Raw genomic sequence first — 15998 nt, 5'->3', positions numbered from 1 at the left:
ATCTTCTTTATAGTGTGTTTCTGTGTGCGCCAGAGTAAGTCACTCTTGGTTGTTACATTAGGACTCGCTTTCTTTACTCTCTCGCACGTTTGTGCAAAAAAGTCCCATTGGGCACCCAGACTCCAGGGTGAAGGAGATTTGGCTATTGTTTGGGAATATCCCGTATAGCAGATAAGTGCGCTCTTTGCCACGGCCTTGTAGTGCTTTGGGAGAAGAAACAATACCTTTGATACGCCGCCCCCAGCATTAAGGGGAGTACTTAGCTCAGCAGTCGGTGTGGAACCGCTGTTGATTAGAATTTACATACAAAAACTTCACTTTCTCTTTCCTCTGACCAGGCCGGGCACTTGCCTCCGCCAGTCTGGAGAAGGGTTGACAGCTTAACAAGCGGACCACCCCCTGACAACTGTTTGGACCAGGGTTTAATACTATAACTTTTATATACTTTTTCAAATACTATAGTGTGGGTAGTCGGAGATTGAGATCCGATACTCAGCTGGGAAGAGGTAGATCCGCAGATAGCAAGCGGGGACCCCCAGTTATATATTTTTTACTTTACAAAGAGAACAAGTTGACATGTTGTTGCAACCACAACAAGACGTCAATGCTCTGTTGCACAACATGTGTGCCCAGATCTTGGCATTGACTACGCAACTCGCCAAGCTGCAGGCAAATCCCCCTGCGGAAACCCCCTCGGTTGAGGAAAAGTTCAATAAGAAAGTCAAAGTTGTCGCTGACCCTGGCGCCTTTGAGGGAGACCAAGCGCGATTTGCCGAATGGTGGATTAAACTCCAAATTTGGGTCAAGGCAAACTGGAATGTGTTTGCTGATGACTCTGAGGTAGCCACTGCAGTGCTATCTTGACTAAAAGGATCTGTGGCGGGTCAATACGCCCAAATTAGATTACAGGAGTGCTACACTGCGGGAGTGTGGCCTACCTGGGATGATCTCAAAGTAGAGATCGAAAAATATCTCAAACTGCAAGCTGAGCGTGACTGGGCGCGTCAGCAAATCCGTTCCTTCAAACAAGGCAACATGAGGACGGATGATTACGTTACCCGGTTCCTGGCCCTCTCCATCCAAGGAGGGCTTGGCAATGAACACGCAGTAGAACTGCTGGAGCGCAATGTGAACCCCCACATTGCAAAACAGCTTTACCTGCAGGATATGAGAAGTGAGAACCTCTCTGAAGCAGCAGAGGAGGTTCAAAAGATAGGTTAAGGTTTAAGTTATTGACACCTGTCTATGCTACCAATCAACTTTGGTGCATGACACCGGATCAAGTTTGTAATAAAACTAAGTGAAACTCAGCCGCTGCCCGAGAGGCTATAGAAACGACTTTATTACTTACCTAAGTGAAACTACAATAGATGTTAGTTTAAGGTGATCTCTAATAAATGTAATGTAACATACCTCAGCCGCTGCCCGAGAGGCTATAGAAACGACTGAGGTATTCCTATACTAAACCCCCTACTACTTATAGTCGGAGGTGCTACTCGCTACATTATAATGACTCCTAGGAGAACAATGGTTACTCCATGGAGTGGTGGCAATACCTCCATGGAGAACAATGGCTGCTTTGGCAGAGACCGGGTTTATCCGGTTTTGTCAGTTTGATCAAAACGGAAACATTGAGAGATACAAACTCCAGATTTTTGCACGAGGTTTTACTCAAAGGGAGGGGATTGATTACCATGAGGTTTTTGCTCCGGTTGCAAACTTAGAGTCAATTCAAATTATTCTAGCCCTGGCAGCAAAGTACGGCCTAGAACTTGATCAAATGGACGTATCCACAGCTTATCTTTATGGAGAACTTGAAGAAGAACTGTACATGCTTCCTCCAGGGGGTGTTTCTATCCAACCTGGATACTGCTGGAGATTGAAGAAATCCATCTACGGGTTAAAACAAGCTGGTCATACCTGGAACAAAACTTTTGATCACAAGCTCCAGGAGCTCGGTTTCACAAGACTAAATGCAGAAACATGTCTCTATGTATTCCGGGACAACAAACAAATATGCTTTGTTGTTGTTTATGTAGATGACCTCCTCCTAGGAGCTTCATCCCGAAAATTCATGGATATCACAAAAGCCAAACTCGAATCCATATTCAAAATGCGGGACCTTGGAGAAGCAAAATACATCCTCATAATAGAAATCCAACGTGATTGTTCAAACACAACAATATCCCTATTGCAACGCCAATACATTGACACAGTCCTGGAGCGTACTGGAATGAAGAATTGCAAACCAGTATGGACACCAATGGCCCATGGATCAAAACTCCTTGCAAATGCTCCAGGGGAAGATATTATGCAACACGAGATGCATATTGAAGGGCGTCAAGTGTCATACCTCTCAATTGTAGGCTCCCTCATGTATGCCATGCTCAGAACCCGCCCAGACATTGCCTACGTTGTTGGAATACTAAGCAGGCATAGCTCAGCTCCAAGGAGCCATCACTGGGAAGCTGCAAAATGTGTCCTCCGATATCTGAAAGCAACCAGGGACATGGAACTACAATATGATGGCACATCAGGCTTTGTTTTTATCACCATCTGATGAGCAATCTCCTGGACAAGCAAAAGACAAAGCATGGTCGCTTTATCCTCCACAGAGTCAGAGTACAGAGTACATTGGATTGAGCAATGCTGGACAACACCTTGCATGGCTTCGGACATTTTTTGAAGAAATTGGACATGCTCAAAATGGACCTACAACATTGCACTGTGACAATCAAGCAGCTATCATTCTTACACGAGATCCACAGTTCCGTGCTTGCACAAAACACATTCAACGGAAATATCATTTTATCCCAGATGACTTAGTATCAAAGGGAGAGGCAGTAATCAGATACGTTCCTACAGGAGATATGGTTGCAGACATTCTCACTAAACCCCTCACTCATGAAAAACACTGGAAATTCTCTCAAGCTATGGGACTACGGTTGCACTTGAGTAGGAGTGACAAAATCGGATAAACCCGGTCTCTGCTAAAGCAGCCATTGTTCTCCTAGGAGTCATTATACTGTAGCGAGTAGCACCTCCGACTATAAGTAGTAGGGGGTTTAGTATAGGAATACCTCAGTCGTTTCTATAGCCTCTCGGGCAGCGGCTGAGGTATGTTACATTACATTTAATAGAGATCACCTTAAACTAACATCTATTGTAGTTTCACTTAGGTAAATAATATAGTCATTTCTATAGCCTCTCAGGCAGCGGCTGAGTTTCACTTAGTGTTATTAGCACCATGGTCAGATGAAACACCTTGATCTGCGATGGCATTGGTTGAGAGATGTTGTTGACTCTGGGCAGATTGCTCCTACCTTTGTTCCCACTGCTGAAATGCCTGCAGACTTGTTGACCAAGGCTCTTGCCAAGCCTAAAGTAGAAGTGTTCAGGAAGATGATGGTAGATCAGGGGGGAGCTGATGCTTGGGAGGTGCAGCATCAGGGGGGAGTGTTAGTTTTGGTGATTCTGCACCTTTGTGCTACCTATATATTTTCATTCCTTTCTCTATCTATTCTTCTATCATTCACTATTGATTGTGTTCTCTATTATTTTGCCTTTGTGGCTGCTTTGTTTACCTTTGTTTACAAAACTTCGGACAGTACTGCAGAGTCCAATGCTTCCTATTCTCTAGTTACTCACATTGGACTCTAGGTACTGTATACCTGTCATACTCTCTAATAATCCAGTTACTCACATTGGACTCTAGTTCCAGTCCCTGATTGCTCTCAGCAAGTGGCTAGACACTTCCTTCAAGCTTTGTTCTTAATAGCTGTCACACTCAGCGCACTGGCATTCCCTGATGCTAGTATCAGCCTCATATTCCTCCCGTTCTTTGCGATTCCTATCCAGTCAGGTGTGGGTGCTATTATAGCCTTGGACGCTATTGGTATATTGCGTGGTTGGAAGTAAGAGATTGTATTGCTACTGCTTTGATTTTGTTTTGCTGATCTCTGGCTCTGGTACAGGATATTATGCGCATTTGAGCGGCGCGACTTTTGGAGTGTTGTACTATTTGTATGGACCACAATGGTGGGATTTTATGAGGATTATCCACGATCCTACGGAGGAAGAAAAAGAAAAGTCGGAAGCATAGATGGCCATTTTTCATTGTCAGTATCCTCTCTACTCAATACTATTAATTATTGTTAGGTACTACTACACGTGCACCACAAGAATATAAAGATGATTCAATGCATCACTATACTCTTGGATTATCTGCAAGTAACTACGTCAGATTAAAATGAGAAGTCTTACAGCTCGTTCAAGCTTTTAGCAGCCTATTCCATTGCACTTGTAATATCAAACCTGTGCGAGAACTAGAAGTCATGTTATCCCTCCCAACTGCAAGCAGCCTATTCCATTGCACTTGTAATATCAAACCTGTGCGAGAACTAGCAGTCATGTTATCCCTCCCAACTGCACATTCTGTGAAAGTCCGGTGAAAATGAGTGGGTGACAAATGTAATGCGATTTTGGGAGCTATGGTACAAAAGGTCTTGAAAGGATACAACAAACTACTTCAGCTGAGCCTCCAACTGTTCGAACTGATAATCATCATGCGCCTTGCTCATAACGGCGTGCGCACGAACCTCGGCATGCCACTTATTATTTTCATTGAGCGCGGCTGGGTATCTGTCCTCTCCTTCCTTCCCAGCCCAATCGAAATCAACGAGAAACCCTTGCTCCTTGGAAGAAACAACATTCGTGTCACGCAGGTCTCCGAACACAAACCTATTCTCGTGCAAGAGCTTTAGTGCCCTTTTAACATCCCTCAAGACAGCTTCGGGAACAGGTTTGGGCCTTGAACTGTTTCGCAGTCGCCAGATTGATGCACCGTCTTCGAGATGGTCCATGACGACCATAAAAAGGCCCCCGATGATTGGCTCGCACCAGTGGAGCTTTGGGGCCAGTTTGGCATCGGATAAGAGGCGGTGGGCTGCTTTACCGTACCGACTCGCAAACTTGACGACGACCTCGGTAGCACCATCAGGGGTGGCAGCGTCACCAAGGGTAGCCCGGTACAGCGCGGTGGTCCCAACTCCCAGGTCTGGCAAGCTGGTCGAAATGTGCTCGCCGGTTCGCAAGAGGACACCGTGGTAGGTCAGGCACGGCAATGCATTGCCTGATACTGAGGTTGGGTCAGGGTAGATTGCCGCAATAGTTACGTGGTTGCCCTGAACTGCGCGGTAGTGCGCTGCCAGTGCCGCTCGACACGATGAAAGGCACCTGAAGATTCGAGCCGCATGGATGATGTTCTCGGACAAGTGAAATCCGGGGGTGATATTGAAGGCGACTAGCCTGGATGCGTAGATAGAGCCAACACAGACAGCCACACCAATCTCGATCCGATTTCCCGAGAGACCGAGAAGCAAGACAGGGAAATTGCAGGATCCTTGAAAGTGCGCAAGCTAGAAAGGACACGTCAACGGAGATACGAACGTGGATGCGTGCTGCCGCACCTGGGGGTCCGACACAATCTTGCTGTAGTCGGCAAGACTTTGAACAAAAGGATCTCCGCCAATACCAGGGGCATTTTTCAGCTCCAGGATTGTGACAGGGAACTCACCTTGCCACCAACTCGCATCAGGCTGGATGTTCCCCACCCGGTCAAGCCTTTCCTCCCACTGACCAGGCTCCCCCATTAAGTGGTCGACGTGCTGCCGAATGGCGTTCCGGCGACTGTCCTCATTGTGATAAGACATGATTGTACTGCTGAGGAAGCTAGACGCGTGGCTGACATCATGTTCGGTCACCTCGAGATCGCCAAGCTCGGCGAGGGCCCGTTGTAGGTGCGCAAGTGGCGGGCTGAACATGGCGGCTGGGACTTGATCGAGGCACACAGGATGGCCATCGGCATTGAGGAACTTTGCCAATGCATCAGCGCTCCTTACAACTGCAGATGGGGAGGGGCTGGATGATAGTTTGGCGAACTGCTTGCCGAGCTCTGCAAAAATAATGAGGATTGAACAAGTGACAAGTGGGTGGACTCGTACTTTTCTTAATCTGTATCCGAGACCGCGCTTGAGGATCGTCAACAAAGTCAAGTAGCTCCTTGACTGAAACGGGGTGAGGGGGCTAGGGAGGGGTATGGAAACACATGAAAAAACGCACTCTCAGCATTGGCAACAATGATATGAAGAGTATCATCTGGCAGGGCTTCGGTGAACACGTCTTTAATGTTACGTAGAACACTGAGCTCGGCTGCCTCTGGCTGGATGCGAAGCCACTGAATGACACGGTCTGTCAGATCCACCTCGGGCTCTTTCTTGACATCCGCCTATCCAGGGTCAGTCATTTGGCATCGTAGACTAGGTGGCAGACACACCTTGTACAGCACAAGGTCTCTCAGTGGGACATCGTAGTCAACCTCCTTGAGCCGCTTGTGGAACTCCCGCAACAGCAAATCGACTGTGTCATTGCCCTCAAAAATGATTTGCGTGAAAAACGGTGGCTCCACCGGAAAGTAGCAGCTGAGCTTGAGCTTCATGATGGGCATGGTTCACCTGTTTGGTTACGGCTGAATTCAGATCGATAGTAGTCTTCAGTCCCAGTCGGAAACGACACAATTTGTTAGTCTCCCCAGTCAGACCAAATTACTGATATGACAGTCGATATCAGTAAGGTCTGATCCGAACTAAGAGTGGCGTACCCCCCCATTCGGTGTCAATAACACGACTTCTTGAAACTTAAACCCGAGATCAGCAGAAACTCAACATAAACTCAGCAACTTGAAACCCAGCAAGCGCTAACTCAAACTGCAAGAGCATCCTCAGACAGCTGGCCCTCGTCTCCCCCAGTATTACAGCCAAACAAAGTCACGTGAAATCCACGTGACTTCTAAATTTCGTGTAATTTACTGTACTTGGCAATAATTTCTATGTGTTTTCAAGTTCCAACTCTACATCGCCTGCTACCTCTATACTTTCCTAATGGAATGCTCACAAAAATCATGCAAGAACATAGTTCCCGAGCAAGACATTGGTAGAAATGGCCTGCCATACAAGATGTGTTCCTCCTGTAGAGAAAAAGCAAGAATGGCTGTCACTGCACACCAAACAAAAAGGAGAGGTGACGAACACACAGATCCACCTCCACGTCAGGCACCTGCTCTGCACCAGGAGACTACAGACGAGGTGGGTAGACTTACTGGAGAAGGGACCCCTGAGGTCATACCTCCAATACCTGAAAGGCATGACAGTTCAGACGAGGATGGCCCTGGAACTGTAGGTCTACAACTCACCAAGTAAGGAGCTAACTAAGCCGTGTTAGCAGGCCGTAAAAGTCTATGAAAACAGTAACACATTGTTTTGCGCACTCCAAGAAGACTTCAAGAGCAGAGAGAGTGTGAGCTTCTTCAGCAGCTACCAGCTTGCAGAAGATCCATTTGTCGATGATAAAAAAAGAGTTGAGATGACCATTTGTCAGTGTGACGGCAACAAGACCACTGGCCATGGGAAATTGATGATCAGGTTGCCAAAGAGGCCTAAAAATGAAACTGTAGACCAGTTGGAATCAATGGAGCACAAGATAATGAAGGAAAAACGCACATTCTGTCCCAAAAATCATCGGGAGAAGATCATTGATATGATGAAAAGGCATTTCTGTGCCCATCCTCCCATCCCTGGATACTTGCACCCAAGCCGCTGAGGGATTTGTGACTGGGCAGTCAAGCAAATGTATCAATTTTGCGTCGTGAATGATCTACGTGAAGCCTGGGCATACCTCTGGGAGAACTGGTACAGGCTAGGGCGATGGGAATTGTGGGCACAATCATATCATGACGAGATTCCAGTGCTCAAGACCACAATGATTCTAGAGAGCCAGTAAGTCAGCTTACACATAACAAGGGACATTAGTAACTTACATTCAATAGTTGGCGTCGTATCAAACATGACATTCTTCACCATTTTCACAAGCCGCACGTTGACCTTCTGGCATGGGTCCTTGTCATGAAGCTGGCGCCTACCTATTATCGCAAGCTAGACCATTTGATGGATAACAAAGGCCGATATTGTGAACTTGCATTGTGGCGCAAGGCATTCAAGTGGGACTGGAAATGGGTGGCAACAACCCCAATTACTATGCCGTTGAACAATAAATACAGACCGAACACACTCACCTGGGTGTGTACCTGCCCACATTTCAGTACCAGCCGATTTCTCCTCTGCAAGCATCTTGTTCAAGATGTCCATGCTGTCCCCCCCTTGTTCTTACTTGAGGTCAAGCGTAATCAAACAACGCTGTTCTGGAAGCATCCAGCGCTCATTTTGCTGGACACTCCAACCAGCCATTTGAATAGTGATGACACCGTTTTGCTGACAAACATGGCTGCTGGACAAGGGGATTCAGACATCCGAGATGATAAGGAGTCAGATGATGAAGGAATTATTGACGTCGGAGGGATGGAGAATTGGTCTGTAGGTGAAACAATGGTGACTCGTGCAAAATTACTGCGGGATTTTGCAGACAGTATCCTCTACCAGGCGCAATTTAATGACCATCGATGGGGGGAGAGCTTGGAGCGGGAGGGGGCATGCTTGTTTCAGCTCGCCAGTCATTGCCTTGAGCATGAGCGTCAATTCAACTCGACAAGGGGAACTTCACCAACGACGTGGGAGAAGGCAACAACAAGCGCGATGTATTACCGCACACACCCACCATGCGCAGATGCCTTGAGTTGATATATTTTGTTGATTAATCTCACACGCACTTAGATATTACTATGTTTGAGTAATTATATTATTAATTTGTTTTCAGCGTGGGATTGTTTGGCTGTAATACTGGGGGAGAGGTACGACACTTTCCTCAGACTTGCCTTTCAAAAGTCATTATCCAGGCAGGAGCCACATATATATTTATCGAGGAATAAGGGTTTTGACAATATGAATGGTATCTAGCTTTTTTTTTAGTCTAGTTTATTTCTTAGCACAGTTTTGGGTCTTCTGTATATTTTTTCCTTATTATCATTATCATGCTACAGTACTTCACTGGTTTAGCCTTTGAAAGGCATACAATTTATAAAGAATAAGTAGTAGACTGCCCTTGCTGATATTTCATAGGGGCTATGTAAGTATGTATTAAGAACAAAGCTTGAAGGAAGTGTCTAGCCACTTGCTGAGAGCAATCAGGGACTAGAACTAGAGTCCAATGTGAGTAACTTTATTATTAGAGAGTATGACAGGTATACAGTACCTAGAGTCCAATGTGAGTAACTAGAGAATAGGAAGCATTGGACTCTGCAGTACTGTCCGAAGTTTTGTAAACAAAGGTAAATAAAGCAGCCACAAAGGCGAAATAATAGAGAACACAATCAATAGTGAATGATAGAAGAATAGATAGAGAAAGGAATGAAAATATATAGGTAGCACAAAGGTGCAGAATCACCAAAACTAACAGTATGTACTTGAATTTTAGTGGACCTGTGTTTCTCGTAAATGTGGCCGTTTCATGCCGATTTTGTGGTACCTGCCGACCATTCTCAGACTCGCCTTGTAAGCTTTATTGGTGCCGAATGGGGGGCTCCCACACGCCACCCTTAGTTCGGACAAGACTAACAATTTGTACCAAATTACATAGAATTCTCACGAATGAGCATATTTATATCTAATCTAATACAATCCTGAACATTTCCCACAATTTAGAGTTGAGAGTATCAACATTGACTCAATCAACAGACTTGCGTGCGATCTTGTGCACCAGACTGAGTGCACAAATTACAACAGTCAACCTTATCAACATGAAAGCCAAGGTGACCTATACAAAGATCCCATAACATTTGGACTTGACAATGTCAACCTGTAGACCCTGACTCGGACCACAAAGCTAGACAACATCAAGATTGCCATGGCATTTGTTAACACCTTAAAAGAGGCTCACCTTGAAGACCCCCATATGAAACTTGATCCTGGGGCTCTCAATCGACTGCAAAACCCCCTGCAAGAAACATGTCACCTCAAAAGTCCATTTGAGCAATTCGCACTCGATCTTTTTCTAGCAACTACCAATGCGTCTGAATAGGCATTAAGTATATGACGCCTACCACCAATTGCACCCTGAGAACATAGATAGGATCCAGTCACACTATTGAATTGGTGTTGAGTCGCTGGTGCAAGATATGTGTGTTAATACATGCATAGCATATACCGGACCCTTTGCTACATTGGACAAATGCCCAATGTGTCTTCAACCACAATACAACGAAGCAATGCTCATGTGATTCAAGGGGAAGAAAAAGGTTTCTTGTCAGCAATTCCATACAATGCCAATAGGCCCTCAAATACAAGCTATTTGGCGAGACTCAGACAATGCAACTAATATGAGGTACTGGGAGTTACAAACTCAAGAACTAAATAAAGAACTATTATAGAAATTTTTTGACTATTATAGTAATGCTATAGCTGTTATAGAAGCCACAGAAGCATGTTTAGCTATATAGAAAAATGGTTTTTCCTGATGCAGCCGCAACAAATGAGTTGCAATATCGCAAACTACACTTGAAAACGGGAATCAGCAAGCTGCCTATCTTTTTAGGTTTCACAGCATCTCAAATTCTTGGGATACCAAATGTCTTCTCTTTGAGTTCACGAATAGCATCCTCAGACTGAGTCTGATTTCTCGCAGCAATATACACCTTTGCATTATATTCCAATAAAACCTACCATAGGGTTATGACACCAGTCAGTGTGAGCAGATGTTTTGGGTAGAAGCTGGAAAGCACAAAACCACATAATCACCCCCCTTGTCCGTCTCCTTCCCAATCCCTGTATTGGCACCGGTTACAATTATAATCTTCCCCAACAGATCTGGAATATGCTTGGCCGCGAACTTGGACTGTGGAGGGAATGCCTCGCTAAACCACAATATAGCTGCGCAGAAACTCATTGTGATGAGCGTCTGGAAGTGGAGTTGATATTGGCAAGCTTGTGTTAGATTTGTAGAGACTCGCAGTCTTGAGTTCAATGTTCAATGTCCGGCTGTCAAGTCCCTGTGACACTGACTATGCGCGGATGAGACTTTCTGTTTTAATATATGTTTTTACACATCATTAGCACAGATCAGCACATTGAAATATAAGTTATCTTATGCTTGGGTTCACCTTGAGTTGCATGCGAGTCAAATTTGAAATCTGCCTTAAGTGTGAATCACTAATCACATTAATCACATGTGCAAGCCTGAGGCAAACAACTGGGTGTTAGTTTTGGTGATTCTGCACCTTTGTGTGTTCTACTTATTTCTATTCCTTTCTCTATCTATTCCTCTATCATTCAGTATTGGTTGTGTTCTCTATTATTTCGACTCTGTGACTCCTTTGTTTACCTTTGTTTACAAAACTTCTGACAGTACTGCAGAGTCCAATGCTTCCTATTATTTAGTTACTCACATTGGACTCTAGGTACTGTATACCTTCTGTACTCTCTCATAATACAGTTACTCACATTGGACTCTAGGTACTGTATACCTTCTGTATTCTCTCATAATATGGTTACTCACATTGGACTCTAGTTTCCAGTCTCTGATAGCTCTCAGCAAGTGGTTAGACACTTCCTTTGAGCTTTGTTCTTAACACTGGGCTCTTCTACTTCAATGACTTCTTTCCTTCCAGCATAATTAAATGCAAACAAATCACTTTGCACCTGAAGACCCCAACAAAAGCTTGACTTGTGTTTGCATGAAACACAGTCAGGGTAAAGCTCACCAAATTTCTAGGTCTACCTGGTATCGGCACCTAGCTGAAGCTACAAAATATGAGAAACAGAAGATTCAGATGGAAAAGGCTTTTCCCAACCTCACAGCCCTGTATGACTCCCAGCAGGCTGAGTCAAGTGCAGGCCCCAGCAGTGTAGGAGCACACAGCCTCATCCAAACATGTCAACAAAGGCGCTTGGGCAAATTATGCCAAATGGTGCAAACACGCTAAAAGTTCTGCCGTTCAAGTGAGTTATATATTCTGTTTACTACTGAGTTCTTTTTAACAAGGCCACCATGTTTACAGCTAAACGAGGCACCAATTCTATCCAAATTTCCACCACCAGATGCCTCCCCCCTGCGTTCTCTGCTGCAAGCCTCTGGGTCTTGTTATAGACCAACTTACAGCTTCTGTTATCCTTCCACAAATACAGCAAGAGATGCAATTTATTATGTTGGTACAGGATGCATCTTTTGATGACCCTATTAACAAATTGAGCCAGGAGGCTATGGAGCACCTCAGAATTCCTCTGCAAAACCCCATCCAAATTGAGGACCCAGCAATCCGTCATAGTTTCCTGAAGCTGTTTCCGACATCCTCAGCTTTCATGCAGTTGAGAAGACAATTGCCGAGTATAGCGGAGTTGAGTATGTTGAGCATGACATGGTCCAGAGTTGTGCATTGGCTTTACTGGCCCTTTTGCTAACCTCCATGCTTTTTCTGTGTGTGGGATGTCCTGATGGGGTCAGAACCAACTTCACGCTAGCAATGGATGTATCAGAACTGCTGCAAAAAAATTCACCACTATTCCCCTTGGTCCCCAGCTCCAAGCACAGTATTGATATCCCCAATCTGCTCGCAATATGTGTCACCTCCATGAGTGCACTCAGGGCATCACCTCTTTGAGAGACTGGAGAGATCCCAGTCATTGATGACATTGCCATGGGATTAGACTACCTTGGGCCAGTTTTTGATGGTGACATTAAAGGGAGTGACATTGTTCTTATGGTGTTGCTTGATGGTGCTCAACTTTATGAACACAAAGACTTGGATTGTTGGATGTATGTATGGATTATTGTGAATCTTGCCCCCAACAAGCGCTACCAGAAGATTTATGTCCGCCCTGGTGGTTTTATCCCTGGGCCTAACAAGCCGAAGAATTTGGACTCGTTTCAATGTGTCGGAATGCATCACATATCCACACTCCAGAAAGAGGGACTCAATATCTGGGATGCCAACCGCAATATTGTTTTTTGCTTGGACATCTACCTTCTTTTTCCAACTGCTGATGGCCTTGGCCTTGTTTATTGGGATGGAATGGTTGGACATAGTGGTAAAAATGGATGCCGCATATACTGTGGCATTCTGGGTCAGCACAAGAACCATGGTCAACATTACTATCCTATTCTCATTATGCCTCATGATAAATATCCTCCTGATGGGAGTAGACACCCAGATATTGTGGTTTTTGACCTTCCATCAAGTGGTTCTGATACATATGCTGACCATCTCAAGAGGCTCATATCCTCTCCTAATCAAACTCAATATGATAACTGCAAGACAGAAACAGGCATTGCAAAAGCACCTTTAATCCTTGGTCTCAGTCCCTCACAATCACTGGGTGTTCCCTATTGCATGACAACTGATATAATGCATTTTGCTGGTAACCTCAGTGATTTTTTGATTTCACTTTGGCATGGAATTATTGATTGTGATGGAACTGATGATTCTGAACAATGGGAATGGGCAGTTTTTGTCGATAATGAAGCTTGGGAAAGGTATGTACACATACAACATCAATTTCATGTCCCTAATATTGTACTACTGCAAGGTATAGAACATCTGTCTAGGATGCTGGGTCCCACCTACTGTAAGGACCATTTATTATTTTCTTATCTTCTCACTCGGTGTCCTGGTTCTCGAACACTTTTCCTGTCACACCTCTGGCTCTAGGGCTAAAGGTATTTTTTGCAATCCTGCTTCTTATAGCCCTAACAGGCTTTCTTAATCATTGTTACCACTTTGTATCACAGATCAGAGACTAGGTATTGCACCCAGCTAGCCAGCACAATGGGTAGGGGCTAGTAGTAGACATCTCGCCAACCAGCTCAAAGCCCCATCAGTGCCTGGATATACTAATAGATGCTTTAGTCAGGATCATACCTTATTATGAGGATACGGTTCCTGAACATGCGTGACAACATTTATTATTAGTATACTCTCTCACCTGCTGATTAATCTTCAAAGCCGTACAATAGTTATCCTTTTTTCTTATTGGTTGATTTTCCCCTCAGACCACTTTCTTCTTATTCCTCTTTTGGTCTGGGGGATAGACAGTTAGTTATATAAAGCCTTACCTATTCATGTATAGTTCCTTAGCTTTCTATAGAGGACTTGAGAGTAAACTCAGAGGTTTCTGGTGAGGAGTAAAGTGGATATTTCAAGTAATAGAAAGCTAAGGAACTAAGTGAAACTCAGCCGCTGCCCAAGAGGCTATAGAAATGACTTTATTATTTACCTAAGTGAAACTACAATGAACGTTAGTTTAAGGTGATCTCTAATAAATGTAATGTAACATACCTCAGCCGCTGCCCAAGAGGCTATAGAAACGACTGAGGTATTCCTATACTATACCCCCTACTACTTATAGTTGGAGGTGCTACTCGCTACAGTATAATAACTCCTAGGAGTACAATGGTTACTCCATGGAGTGGTGGCTATGCTCCATGGAGAACAATGGCTGCTTCAGCAGAGATCGGGTTTATCTGGTTTTGTCACTCCTACTCGAGTGCAACCGTAGTCCCATAGCTTGAGAGAATTTCCAGTGTTTTTCATGAGTGAGGGGTTTAGTGAGAATGTCTGCAACCATATCTCCTGTAGGAACGTATCTGATTACTGCCTCTCCCTTTGATACTAAGTCATCTCGGATAAAATGATATTTCCATTGAATGTGTTTTGTGCGAGCACGGAACTGTGGATCTCGTGTAAGAATGATAGCTGCTTGATTGTCACAGTGCAATGTTGTAGGTCCATTTTGAGCATGTCCAATTTCTTCAAAAAATATCCGAAGCCATGCAAGGTGTTGTCCAGCATTGCTCAATCCAATGTACTCTGACTCAGTGGAGGATAAAGCAACCATGCTTTGTCTTTTGCTTGTCCAGGAGATTGCTCCTCGGATGGTGATAAAGACAAATCCTGATGTTGATTAAGACGTGTCTGGGTCTCCAGACAAATCTGCATCTGAATATCCATAGAAATCCATGTCCATGGAGACATCTGTGCCATCATATTGTAGTTCCATGTCCCTGGTTGCTTTCAGATATCGGAGGACACATTTTGCAGCTTCCCAGTGATGGCTCCTTAGAGCTGAGCTATGCCTGCTTAGTATTCCAACAACATAGGCAATGTCTGTGCGGGTTCCGAGCATGGCATACATGAGGGAGCCTACAATTGAGAGGTATGACATTGACGCCCTTCAATATGCATCTCGTGTTGCACAATATCTTCCCCTGAAGCATTTGCAAGGAGTTTTGATCCATGGGCCATTGGTGTCCATACTGGTTTGCAATTCTTCATTCCAGTACGCTCCAGGACTGTGTCAATGTATTGGCGTTGCAATAGGGATATTGTTGTGTTTGAACAATCACGTTGGATTTCTATTATGAGGATGTATTTTGCTTCTCCAAGGTCCCGCATTTTGAATATGGATTCGAGTTTGGCTTTTGTGATATCCATGAATTTTCGGGATGAAGCTCCTAGGAGGAGGTCATCTACATAAACAACAACAAAGCATATTTGTTTGTTGTCCCGGAATACATAGAGACATGTTTCTGCATTTAGTCTTGTGAAACCGAGCTCCTGGAGCTTGTGATCAAAAGTTTTGTTCCAGGTATGACCAGCTTGTTTTAACCCGTAGATGGATTTCTTCAATCTCCAGCAGTATCCAGGTTGGATAGAAACACCCCCTGGAGGAAGCATGTACAGTTCTTCTTCAAGTTCTCCATAAAGATAAGCTGTGGATACGTCCATTTGATCAAGTTCTAGGCCGTACTTTGCTGCCAGGGCTAGAATAATTTGGATTGACTCTAAGTTTGCAACCGGAGCAAAAACCTCATGGTAATCAATCCCCTCCCTTTGAGTAAAACCTCGTGCAACAATCCGGAGTTTGTATCTCTCAATGTTTCCATTTTGATCAAACTGACAAAACTGGATAAACCCGGTCTCTGCCAAAGCAGCCATTGTTCTCCATGGAGGTATTGCCACCACTCCATGGAGTAACCATTGTTCTCCTAGGAGCACAATT

General features: G+C 44.5%; 4 protein-coding genes across 4 annotated transcripts; 3 read left to right on the top strand and 1 right to left on the bottom strand.

The window, feature by feature from the left end:
- Nucleotides 1-576: 576 nt before the first annotated feature.
- SERLADRAFT_442168 (uncharacterized protein) lies at nt 577-1221 on the top strand (the record flags this gene model as incomplete). The annotated part of the gene is made up of 2 exons (XM_007322711.1): nt 577-840; nt 910-1221. 2 exons carry the CDS (start codon nt 577-579, stop codon nt 1219-1221), a joined length of 576 nt encoding a protein of 191 aa, XP_007322773.1.
- A 3302-nt stretch (nt 1222-4523) lies between these two features.
- Nucleotides 4524-5009, bottom strand: SERLADRAFT_351648 (uncharacterized protein; the record flags this gene model as incomplete). Its single annotated transcript, XM_007322710.1, has 1 exon — nt 4524-5009. A coding segment is annotated over one exon (486 nt), but the record flags the coding sequence as incomplete, so codon positions are not given.
- A 1866-nt stretch (nt 5010-6875) lies between these two features.
- SERLADRAFT_417897 (uncharacterized protein) lies at nt 6876-8690 on the top strand (the record flags this gene model as incomplete). Its single annotated transcript, XM_007322709.1, has 5 exons — nt 6876-7232; nt 7282-7429; nt 7721-7832; nt 7883-8132; nt 8181-8690. 5 exons carry the CDS (start codon nt 6939-6941, stop codon nt 8688-8690), a joined length of 1314 nt encoding a protein of 437 aa, XP_007322771.1.
- Nucleotides 8691-12637: 3947 nt separating this feature from the next.
- SERLADRAFT_442163 (uncharacterized protein) lies at nt 12638-13545 on the top strand (the record flags this gene model as incomplete). The annotated part of the gene is made up of 2 exons (XM_007322708.1): nt 12638-13473; nt 13533-13545. 2 exons carry the CDS (start codon nt 12638-12640, stop codon nt 13543-13545), a joined length of 849 nt encoding a protein of 282 aa, XP_007322770.1.
- Nucleotides 13546-15998: the final 2453 nt, after the last annotated feature.

Source organism: Serpula lacrymans (genome assembly GCF_000218685.1).
Source record: "Serpula lacrymans var. lacrymans S7.9 unplaced genomic scaffold SERLAscaffold_13, whole genome shotgun sequence".
In the NCBI taxonomy this organism is placed as follows: Eukaryota; Fungi; Basidiomycota; class Agaricomycetes; order Boletales; family Serpulaceae; genus Serpula; species Serpula lacrymans.
This window is presented reverse-complemented; position numbering and strand designations above follow the sequence as displayed.